General features: G+C 46.9%; 1 protein-coding gene across 6 annotated transcripts in view; it reads left to right on the top strand.

The window, feature by feature from the left end:
- The first annotated feature begins 2,326 nt into the window (after window positions 1–2,326).
- NCBP3 (nuclear cap binding subunit 3) overlaps window positions 2,327–12,259 on the top strand; it is a 28,307-nt gene continuing 18,374 nt past the window's right edge. For 3 of the 6 annotated variants that reach the window (XM_081579917.1, XM_081579914.1, XM_081579913.1), the window contains exons 1-3: window positions 2,327–2,523; window positions 4,489–4,554; window positions 6,772–6,877. In XM_081579917.1, the coding sequence (XP_081436043.1) occupies window positions 2,347–2,523; window positions 4,489–4,554; window positions 6,772–6,877 (349 nt within the window). In that variant the 5' untranslated portion in view covers window positions 2,327–2,346. Of the gene's footprint in view, window positions 2,524–2,599; window positions 3,267–4,488; window positions 4,555–6,771; window positions 6,878–12,259 lie in introns of those variants that run through there. The other 3 variants (XM_081579918.1, XM_081579916.1, XM_081579915.1) reach the window with 2 other exon arrangements.

Raw genomic sequence — 12,259 nt, forward strand, 5'->3', positions numbered from 1 at the left:
CCTTCTGAGCTCCCTACAGTGCTCAGCCTGGGGTTTGAGGCCATTGCCATTGCCCTGCAGGCCTCCCTATATGCTCTCCTGACCCATGCCCCACCTGTCCTCTCTCCAGCCACTCCTCAGACTCACCCACTCCTCCCGGATGTGGCCATCCCCCATCCTCGCTTCTGCTCTTCGCTGTTGGCCCCACCCTCCAAGGCCTATTCTGTGGTCGGAAAAATCCTCAGGCTGTTTCATCCCCAGCATTGGTCACCAAATCTGCCTGGGTCTGACAGTCCAGTTTGTCATGTGTTCCAGAAGCTTTAAGTGGGACCACAATGTCATTTTTCCACGAGGACAACCACTCTATGTGGCATACTAAGGTCAGGAAACTGGGGCTCAGAGTCACATTAGCGAGTTAGGGAAGAGCCAGGCTAGAGCCCAGGTCTTCCCATGTCAGCTGTCAGGAAAACCAAGAGCCCTGCACACCTGGAAGAACTAGGAAAAATCAGAGATGGGGGTTGCACTTCCAGGCCTAACTACAGGGTGGAAGTGAGTCCAGGCCAGGGTGCCCAGCTGAAGGCTTGGGGGAAGTCCAAGCTTTACCCTGGAAGGTCCTGATTTTTTGCAGAGAATGTCTTTGGGCTCCAAATTCCACAGGCACTGTGCCTGGTCTCTCTTCCCCCCAACCTCTATCATCCTATATGGTCTCAGCCTGAAGGAGGGGAGGGATGGGTGGTCAGGGCCACTGAGAGGCCCAGTATCTCCAGGGAACATCCAGATGCATACTGGGACCCATATAAACAGTTCACAGGTTCTAGAATCACTCCCCTAAACACAGACTGGCACATCCACATAACCTTCCTTCAGGCAAACAAGCAGACCCATCTATGGGGCTGCCTCCTGGGCTACTGGGGTTCCACTGAGGGAGGCCAGGGAACAATGTGGTGGGTGGTACTGGGCCCTAGGAATCAACTGGAGCCCAGGAGGAGACCAGGAGGGGCTCAGAGGAGCCTGTCCTCTGTCCCACCTGCAGAACAAAGTCCTGGTCGCTCCCTGCACTGCATCAGCCTCCTGATGGTCTGGGTGTCCGTGGCTTAAATGGACACCTGGTCCCTGGTCCCTTCCTGCACACACACACACACCTGGACCTGCCCCCTGGAGTCTCAGACACATCCATTTCTCCAGCTAGGATGACCCAGGGAATAAAGTCTGGGTCTTCTCACTCTCCAGGGCAGCTGACAGTTTATCGTTAGCCCATGCCAGCTTTGTGGTCAACTTCCTTGCCCTCGCCATCTTGCCCTTCCTGTCTAGACCCCTACCATCTCCAAGTCACCTCCTCCAGGAAGCCTTCCCTGGTTCACTACCCCAGAGGCACCCTTGGCATGTGGTCTGGTGTCTGCTCCATCTGCTACAAGACTGGAAACAGGGCTCAGGGGTTGCAGCCTTGTCCACTGACTGTGTCACTCCCTGATCTGCCATGGTGAAGACCATTCAAAAAGCATCTTTCAACTAAATCACAAGAACAGGGCCTCCCTCCCACCCCCACCCCCACCCCCCCACTTTGGCAATCCCATTCTCTCCACCTGGTCCCTAGGAAGCCCCTTCCCTGGCCTGTATATCTCTGGCCTTTGCTGGTCATCACCTCCTGCTCCTCAGCCTTCTAACTAGCTCAGGTCTCCCCTTAACCATTACCCAGTTTCTACTCCGTTGGCTCTCTGAAGGCTGCTGCTTCACACTCCCAGGCACACAAAAAGAACCCCTTTTGCCTTCTCACTCAAATACCCTCTGCACAGGCTCTGTCTTCCCTCTTGCTGCCTGGTTCACTCTGCCCTGTCCTCAGCAGGGCTGGTCACGGCTTGTCCTAGTCACAGCACATGCTCTTGGCTGATATTCTTTGCACTGACAGCCCGTTGACCTGCTGGTCTTTTGGTCTCAAGACCCACCCCCTTGGCCCAGGCACAGGTCCACACTGAAGGAATGATCTCACAACAATAGGGAACCGAAACATGGGAAGGAGCTGGTTAAACTTCTCTACCCTCAGCTTTTTCACTCTCCTCTTTCACCGTCATCAAGAGAGGGTGTAGCTATTTTCTAAGCCCAGACTGCGCTAGGCAGTAAGCCCATGCACCGTCCCCTCCATCAGGCCCTGCCCAGGTTTCCCAGTCGGTCTCGTCCCCCCCTCACCAGATACAGCTCCAACCGGCCCCGCGTTCCACCCGCCACCAGGGGACGCCGGCGCCTAAAAAGGCTTTCTGGCCGCAGAAGGCGACGCTCTAGGTAGCGGCGGCTGCTCCGTGGCCAGTAGCAGCGGCGCTCTAGCCCGCAGTGTGCCGGGCGGGCTCTCAGTGGTGCGGCCGGCGGGCGGCGATGGCGGCCGTACGGGGCCTGCGAGTGTCGGTGAAGGCGGAGGCCCCGGCGGGGCCGGCCTTGGGGCTCCCGTCGCCTGAAGCGGGTTTGGACCGAGGCGAGCCGGAGCCCATGGAGGTGGAGGAGGGCGAACTGGAGGTCGTGCCGGTTCGGCGCTCGCTGAAGGAACTGATCCCGGTACGGGCGGGGGGCGGGGGCGAGGAGGAGGTCGCAGAGCGAGTGTCCCGCGCCCGAGCGGGCCGGAAGGGGAGGCGGCCGGGGCCGGGGGGAAGTCTGGGAAGGGGGCACCGGGGCGAGCGCCCGGGGGGCGGGGGCGCCAGACTGGAGCAGAGACGGGGGAGCGAGAGAAAGGACGCCCGGGCGCCCGGAAATGGGTGTTAAGGGGGCTGGAGGAGGAGGGGTCGGAGAGATGGGGCGGGGGGTAGTTGAGGACACCCACTTCGCTGCTCCTCCGAGCCGCTCTGTGCAGGAGGGCGAGTGAGGAGGGGTAGTGCTTGTCTGGGGGGTGCGGTTTGAGATAAAGAGGGAGCCCTCCCCGGGCGGGGACACAACCTGGAGCGGCCCAGAAGGAACTGTCGGGGTGGGGGGCGGGGGCGCGGGCATCCTGCTCCGGTTTAGCTGGTGTTTGTTAAACAGAGCACCCGCGGTTTCCCTCGGGAGGGCTGGGCTTGTCAGCTGCAGAAACTCAGTGTTTCTGTTGTGACTTGAGGGTCATCCCGTCCCCGCGTGCCTCCACTGCTACACCGTGCCTCCAACATCTCACCCTTCGTGGAACCAGAACATCAGCGAGCCAGCAGTGGTCCTTGGTCTCTCTCTCTGTCACAGTAGGAATGACGAGAGGTGTTCTGCTTGTGGTTTGGTGGTCTGATGTCCGGTTCTTAGGGCTGGTCTCAGGCCTGCGTGGCTGCTCTCGTGTATCGGTACTTAATTTCTCATCTAACCTGGTCCACTTTTTTACCACATGTCTGCAAGTGTTGCTTTTAAACTGAAATTATGAAAGAAGGTTTTAAAAAAAAATGTAGGAGCACTACAGATTGTAAATTATAATGACTCTGGCAACAACGGTTAACATAGTGGTTTACATGTTATTGTTTAAACATCAGGGAGGTTGTGAAGTAGATGTTGTCATCCCTTCATTCATTCCATTGGACGTGTACTGTTGCATCCCCACACTTTGTGCCAGGCACAGTCCTAGCCGCTTGATCAAGATCAAGATAAGACTCTGTCCTGGAGTTTATGTTCCAGTTGGGGGCCGCAAGCTAACTAATAATTTCCCATAGTGGTGAATGCCATGGAGAGAATAAAACATGTTAATGGGATGGAAGAGTGCAGAGGAAAGCTGTGCAGAGCAGGAAGCAGAATGGCACAGGATCACCAGGAAAGTCCTCTGAGATAGTGCTACATTTCAGCTGGACCCTAAGTGACAGAAAGGAGCCAGCCATGTGCAGATCTGGAAGAGTTTGTTCCCAGCAGGGGCAACTTAGTAAACCCAGAGGCTCTGAGATGGGAACAAGATTGTTTTATCGGAGAAACAGAAAGTTCTGTAGCATAAGTGGGAGAGCAGTAAAAGAGGTCAGAAAGGTAGGCAGATGCCACAGAAGAAACCTAGGTCCAGAGAGGCCAGGGGACTTGTACAGTGTCTTGTAACCAGTGAACCTTAGAGCTGTGATTTGAGTCCCCTGGCTGCCAAATCTCATCCTATTTTCATTGCACAGTGTAGCGTTTCCCACAGAAGGTTGAGGTGAGCCTGGACTTTCTGCGTTTCGGTGAAGACTTGTGCCCCATCTGGTGGCCTGGCACAGTGAATTTGTCCAGTCTGGGCTGGGGAGATGAGTGGCTGTACCTCATCTTGGATCTTTCTCATGAACGCCTTTGGATTTTCATTTACACGGATGCCTTCAGTAGATGGAATTACTTTAGGTTGTGGACAGGCTCTGATTTAGAAAAAGCTTCTCGGTAGAGTGGTTGACTGCTACCATGGAGTCACTGGGACAGGCTTCCTCATAATAAAAGGTTGTCAGGGTGGGGAACAGATTGCTGAAAAGAAGACTATCCAGAAGGAATGGATTGTCAGGCTGTTGTTTATCATGAGCTTGTCCTCAGTTGCCTGTTAGCATTTCTCACCCATCCCCTTCGTGTTAGGACACAAGCAGAAGATATGAAAACAAGGCTGGCAGCTTCATCACCGGAATTGATGTCACCTCCAAGGTAAGATACACCATGATTCATTTATTCATTTTGAGAATTGGTTAAACTTAATGAGCAAGTCCCTAGGACTTGTAGAACAGCAGTTATTCTTTACCACCTTTTTTTTGTTGTTGGATTAAGCCTTTTTTTTTTAAGTTTATATTTTGTGTTTCACAGTGATGCCTGAGAACATTCAGGCAGCATTTGTGTGTTCTTGAATCCATGAGAAGATAAAATCACTAGACAATTGTGCTTAACCATGTCCAAGAAAAAGTTCTGTTTGTTCCTTTTACATATATATATGTTTGGCTGTGTCACATCTTAGTTGTGGCGTGTGGGACCTTTTGTTGCCGAGCACAGGCTTAGTTGCCCCACAGCATGTGGGATCTTAGTTCCTCGACCAGGGATAGAACCTGGGTCCCCTGCATTGGCAGGCGGATGTCCCTATCCTTTTTTTAAAAAATGTGTAAACTGTTTCCACTTTAAATGAAGCAAAGCTTAAAAGTGTCTGGCACATAGTAGGCCTTTAGTAAATGTCTTTATTCCTCACTGATTGAGGCCTAGAAAAATAGGCTTTCATGAATATGTGGCTAAACTTTAAAGGCCAAGCAGACTGAATTGTTTTCACTGCCTGGGAGTATTGCCTTTTATCTGGTGATTGTTATTACTAGATTACCAGCTTCACTGTAACTCTTCACAGAACCAGACATATTATTTTCCTTACAATCAGTACTTATTTGTTCCTTTAATTGGTGATGATATTCAGCTTAAACATTCTTTCTGATTTTAATGTGTGCCATTTAAAGAGTTGAATTACAACTCTGAATAAATAACACTGTGTTACTATATTGGATATATGAAAGCAAAAATAAAAATAAGCGTGTCATGAATAAGAGACACAGATGCATAGAACAGTCTTATGGACTCTGAGGGAGAAGGTGAGGGTGGGACGTTCTGGGAGAATAGCATTGAAACATGTATATTATCATATGTGAAACAGAACACCATTCCAGGTTCAATGCATGAGACAAATGCTTAGGGCTGCGGCAATGGGATGACCCAGAGGGATGGGATGGGGAGGGAGGTGGGAGGGGAGTTCAGGATGGGGAACACATGTAAACCCATGGCTGATTCATGTCAATGTATGGCAAAAACCACTACAATATTGTAAAGTAATTAGCCCCCAACTAAAATAAATAAATTTATTTAAAAAAAAAAAGTATGTCATGCTTACTTTTTTGTGTTTTATCTGGGTCTCAATCTGTCTCAAATTGCTTAAAGGCAAAAAGAAAGAACTGATCATCTTTTTTGACAGGAAAATAGAATGAAGTGAAGATGTTTTCTTACTGAAACTGAAAAAACAGTATGCAATCCTGTTCTTAAGCCTACACAGTTTACCATTATTTGAAACAAATATATAGGGGAAAGGGTGGTAGCCAAGAATTGGTACTTTGGTTGTTAAGGTAAACTAGTTGTTTCCAGTGGGAAGACTTCAGTGGAGAAAATTAACATAACTATTGGGAAATAACAGAAGTGTTGCTGCCTTACCAATCCCCACAAGCTTTCTATAGTCAGACCTTCAATTAGTGTGGCAAAGTCAATATACAATTAGTGAAGGTTCCAAAGAGCTATCAGAAACCCACAGTTGGACCTGGGTATATTTTAGCTCTTGGAAAGAAAAAAACAAAATTAGGAAGCTGATTACTTGGTTTTTCAGAAAGCATCAGTGCTTCTTGTCACTTCAAGATGAAAACTGGCAATTCTGTGGACACAAGTTTAGAATAGAGGAGAGAGTTTCTTGGCTTCAGTGTTATTTTTAAACACAGAAAAAGCTTTAGGGAGTGGACTGCTCAGGCAGACATAATGTGATAGGTGTGATTACCATGCACACAGAGGATGTGAAATGGGGGCGGTGGTGGGGCTTCTAGAAATAGCACCGAGAAGATCTGCCCCATACTAGCTGAAGTGCCTCTGGCAAACATTTTAACTTTTTTGTGCCTCGGTTTCTGCACAGATACATTGATAGGCACTGAGTTATCCTAGAGATGATGACAAATTACAGCACTGTTAGTGTCCACTCTCCCAGTCATTGCGAATATCCTGTTCTTTGCAAAAATGAGGAAAGGCACAATGTCGTTTATATCTTCTGAGTTACTTGTTGCCCGTGTATCATTTGATGTTTGTGATTTAACTCTCCTCCACATTGCACTTCTTTGGCTTTTTTTCTGTACCTTCTAGGAAGCGATTGAAAAGAAGGAACAGCGAGCCAAGCGCTTCCATTTTCGATCAGAAGTAAATCTTGCCCAAAGAAATGTAGCCTTGGACCGAGACATGATGAAGAAAGGTACAGGGTGTTTGGGGGGAGCTTTCCAGAGTTTCCTTGCCACGGCCTTGTGCTTCTGGCCTCACTTCACATGGAACTTGCGAATTCGCCACTTCTGAAGTGGCCTGTTAACAATGAGCTGCATTAGCTGTGTCTCAGTATTTTTTTGTGTGTGTGCGTGTATATTCATTTGGCTGTGTCAGGACTTTCAGGAGACTGTCTGTCTAAGGAGCCCCAGAGAACACCGTGGAGTTGGCGGCAGATCGGCGATTAGAACCGTGGCTCTGTGGGACTCTTACTCATTTTCTGCTTTATTGTAGAAGTGTTCACTTTTTTTTGCCTTTAAATGTAACAGGAGTGTATCGCAGTGAGACTGTTTTAGAGGAGTCAGATTGGTGAGGGATACCGTTAATGCTTCTGTTGATACAGGTTTGTGATTTTACTTTATTTTTGTGTTTCGTTAGGGTTAAGTGTTTTGCTTCCTGAAACTCACCCTGAATTCTTAAATATAATAATCTACTCGGTTTATAAATAGAAGGGAAAATTATTGCTTCCCTTTTAGTGAGTTCACAACCATGTTTATTATTCCATAAATGCAAATAATCTCCCTTTGTTGTATTTGCAAATTTGAGACTTGGCGAGGGGCTTAATAGGCAGTCGTCTGAATGCACGTTAAAGGTCTGTGCTCTGCTGTGTGAGTTTCTCTAGGTTTGCCTATTTGATAAAAACATGTTGAATGAATGAAAGAATAGCTACTATTTGTTGGGAACTTGCCCTCTTATGAGGGCTGTGTTAATTAGCACATTACATATTTGTTTTGTACTCATTTCTCACAACAACCCCACGAGGAATATATTTTTATCCCTATTTTACAAAGTAGGAAACAGGCTCAAAGAAATTAAATAAATGTGCAGGTTTACACAACTAGTAAAAGTGGAGTCAGGATTAGATTCCAGGTTTATCTGACTCTAAAGCCTTGCTCTCAACTGCTTTGCTCTGTTGCCTTAAAGTGTATGACGTGATAGCAGAGACCCAGGCCGCCTCGGTCCTTCCCAGTGGTCAGAGGAGCTCAACTCTGGATGCCACTTCACTGTTTTTATTCTGCATCGTGTTCAATTTGGAAACATGACCTTGCTTGCCTCGCAGGCTAGGTTTCCAGGCATCTGCTCGAGTGGTTGTCTGTTTCAGGAAAAGTCCTTTGAAGGCCAGGGCCAACTGTGCAGCCGGTCGTTCCTGTGCCTGCACACTGGACCCACACAGAAGTCTCAGGCCTCTCCCACAGCTCCACCTTGAAAGCACCATGGTTTCACCACACCTGTTTACTTCTAGTCCTGGGCGAATTCCATGTGACATCTTGCCTCTGATCTCGTTTATGCCTGTCACCCTGCTGATTTGTCCTTCCTTATCCCATGCTTTGTCTGGTTCAGATGTCATTCCCTCTGCAGCATCCCTAATTACCCACATCAGTGTCTCTTCCTACCTGTGCTGGGGTTCTTCTGAGCCTGGAGCCCTCCTGGAATCCAGTCTCAGTTCCTTAGTGAACGTGGGCGAGTTAGTGAACCTTTTTAGCTCTCATTCTCTTTGTTCATAAAATGGGAATATGATACTCTCCTGAATAGGATCTCTTGTTTGGGGGTTAAATGTAATTTTAAAAAAATGCTTTTTGAAAAACAATCTTGATCTCATGATTCTGAAGATACTCATAAAAGACTGTAGATCTCCCTGGACTGTCAGTGGCTCGTTACAACCTGTTTTTGGCCCAGAAGGCAGCATGGCTTCAGACTGTGTTCTTGAACTCCAGAGAACCCTGCTGCCTTTCCCAGATCAATTTAAATTAGAGTGGGGGGTAGGTTTGGATAAATCTCAGGGTTATTATTTTTTCATCTCTCCTGGTAATTCTGTTGTACAGTCAGGGTTAAGAACCATGGGTGTTGTGGTTAAGAGCATGGGTTCTGAAGCCTGACTGTCTGTATTCAAATCTTGACTTGTCACCTTCTAACTCTGTGATCTTAGGCAAGTTATTTAGCCTCTAAGAACCTCAGTATCTATCTGGAAAGTCAGGTTAACATTTCTTACAGGGTTGTTGGGAAGTTCTAACAAAATGTTAGGATTCCTAGAGTGGTGCCTTGCACATAGTAAATGTTAGTTATTATTATTATCTGGCATTCTCCATCTTCCAGACAGCCATTTAAGTGGCCTAGCCTCTTGTGAGAATGGGGACATTGGAATAAACATCTTGATTCCTGCAGCCACAGTAAGGTATCAGGTTATTTCTTCTTATTAATATCAACTGTAATGAAATATACCATTCTCTAAGTGCTCACCACGTGCCAGTCACTCTGCTATGTGGTTAATGGACCCTTTCAGCAACCCCGTTGCAGGGAAAGTTTTATCATTTCTGTTTTATTGGTGGGGAAAGGAAGATGCTGAGAGGTTGAGAAACTTGCCCAAGGTCCCATAGGGAGTAAGTAGCCAGGCTGACTTAGAAGGCTGGTCTGACTGAAGCCTGTGTTCCTGACGTCTCTGCTAGTTTCAGGGATGCGGTTTGGGATGCAGTGTGCTAGACCAGTCTGGACTGAATGACCTGCTACTCTTGAGTGACTGGGTGTTAAGCAGCTTGGATCTTTTTATCTCCAAGATCAATGCCCTCATGGTTGGAAGGGACCTTAGGAATCATCTGGGTCCCATATCCTGCCCGGTGCTGCAGGCCTTTAGGCAAAGTTCCCAGCGATCTCTGGCCTCTGCTTAAACAGTTCCTAGTGGTGGCATGAGAGCTATTTATGAAGCGGTCAGTCTTGTTTTTGGATACATCTTCATGTTGAAAAGAAATTGCTTTCTAGTAATTTCTATCTGTTAGTTACTGCCTAACTCTTAGAACAACATTAAGCCATTTCCTCATTCACACAATAACTCTTCAGGTGAAGGAATGGACAGCCTGTTCCCTGGACTGTCTCATGTGACAAGACTTTCTGGTCTCCCTCCTTTAGACCCTGCTCAGTTTCTTGCTGTCCTTCACCAGGTGAGGTGCAGGTTCCAGGTTTGGTTGGATTTGTGGAGTGCTTGGCAGGACTCTGACCATGGTCTCTGTCCTGGCCGCTTCATAGTAGTCATCTTCTAGTCACCCAGAGCACCAGTTCTTTCCCCCAGGAACTGCACCTGTCGAAACAGTCTTTCTCATTGTGTCCGTAGAAAACTTGCCGTTTTATTTATCCCAATTAAGTTCCATCATGATTTCAAGACTCCGTTTCAGCCTGTGGAGTTATGTTCATTTTAACTCTGCCCTTCAACATTTTAGCTACGCTCCTCCTTTTGGTATGGCTTCTGCATGTTCATCCAGTTGTTGGTAAATGGCAAACAGGATAATCCCATATCACGCCATGACACACAGATCCATGAATGATAGTCTTATTCTGTTTTCTGGCCCACCTCTCATTTTATTGTCAGGGGGATCTAGATTATGTGCCTTAATAAACTTGAGGTAGAACACTGTGGTCTTCTGAGAAGAGGTTAGCTGGCCTGCTGCTTGGCTTGTCATTTCCTATGGGAAAGACTTGGTTTCCTAAGGGACCAGAGATGCTGTCTAAGCTGTTTTTTAAAAATTTCTGAGAATGACAGTCTTTTTAATCTGTTTGGGAGTTTCTCTTTTCTTCTTTTATGAAAGTCAGGTGGGATTAGTCCTCGAGGATTTAAGGTACCTTACTCCTTCCCTGCAACCTCTTAAGAGATTATTACCCAATTGTGAAATCACTGCTTTGTGTTTTAGTCAGTACAGTGGAGTATAACTCTAAACTAGATGGTTTGAATCTATTAAAACTATTCCTTGGGGACTTCCCTGTCAGTCCAGCGATTAAGACTCTGTGCTGCCAATGCAGGGAGCATGGGTTCGATCTCTCATCAGGGAACTAAGATCCCATATGTCACAGGGCAAGGCCAAAAGATTAAAAAAAAAAACAAAACTATTTCTAAAGCCCTTGTCACCTGTCTTGGGTTTTGGTTCTTACCTAATGATAGCTGCTGCTATCCATTAGTACTATAGCAAAATTGATCAACAGTCCTGCCCTTTTTCCTGCATCATCTTCCCAAAGCAGTGTTGCTCCAAACACTTGGAAATAAAACCAACCATCAGCATTTTTATTGAGCCTGTTGGCTCTGGAATATAACCTTTTCTTCTTTAGATGTTAGACAGACAATTCGTGTCTACCAAAGAACATTTGGAGAATGAAGTAAGAAGAAAAGTTGCCCACAGTCCACCACCCAAACCCAGTCATTGTCAGCATTTTGTGGATTTCCTTCTAATCTTTTCTGAGTACAGACTTTATTTTTGTTTTCCCCTTTGTAGTCATGCTGCTTTGTTTCTTTTCACTTGACAGTCTGTCATCAGCACTTTCTATGTTGTTTTAGAGCCTGACACAGTTTTTCAGATTCTTACATCTATTCTCTTATATTTGTTAATTTGCCCTTTATCCATCTCCCATATGTGTTTTTTGGCAAGTCATGCTCAGCTAAGCTTTGCTGCTTTCTCTTTTCTTGGGATCACCTCTCATACTCTGAGTTACTGTATTTAGTGTCTTCCAGGTTTTTTGATCATTCTGATATTAGGCTTGGACTGACTACTACTTCTTTAGATTTTCAGAAATCTGCTTTCCTAAAAACTTGAGTTTTGTGTACTGTGCTTAGTTGCTCAGTCATGTCTGACTCTTTGTGACCCTGTGGACTGTAGCCTGCCAGGCTCTTTTGTCCATGGGAATTCCCTAGGCAAGAATACTGGGTGGGTTGCCACATGCCCTCCTCCAGGGGATCTTCCCAACCCAGGGATCGAATCTAGGGCTCCTGCACTGCAGGCAGATTCTTGGCCATCTGAGCCACCAAGGAGCCCTTTGCGTACTGCTACCTGTCAGTAATTAGGATCTTCCCTGTTGGAAGGGAAGATGATTGATTCCCTTACCCCCTTGCTGTAGTCAGCACTCGGTAAATACCCAGTTCTCATTCCCCAGTTCATCTGTTTACTGCCACCTCAGCAGTTAGTCCTTGCTCATCAGCTGGGCCTAAATCTAGGTGCCATCTTTGTTGCTTTGTTTTATTTTAAGCAGTGACATTGTCAGCAAGGTGACAAAGTGTTGACATTCTGCTTTGGCAGGCTTCCATCGTATCTTGAGCTTGTCTCACATAATGATTAAATCCTTTTTCATATCAGCATCTCTGAGATTTTTTTCTGCTGCTCCTTAATCTGTTTCCTCTGCCTTCACCAGGAGCTCTCCTTGTTTGTTACCTTCTTCAGAATCAGCTCTTTGCTTCTCATAGGATTTTTTTTCTTCCGAAATCATAGCACTTAGTTTGAAGAACTGAGAAAGTTCCCTGGGCTACCCCTTCAGTTTCTCACCCTGCATGTTAGAATCACTCTGC

This window comes from Giraffa tippelskirchi, chromosome 3, assembly GCF_054371585.1.
Source record: "Giraffa tippelskirchi isolate mGirTip1 chromosome 3, T2T-mGirTip1v1.2.pri, whole genome shotgun sequence".
Taxonomy (NCBI): domain Eukaryota; kingdom Metazoa; phylum Chordata; class Mammalia; order Artiodactyla; family Giraffidae; genus Giraffa; species Giraffa tippelskirchi.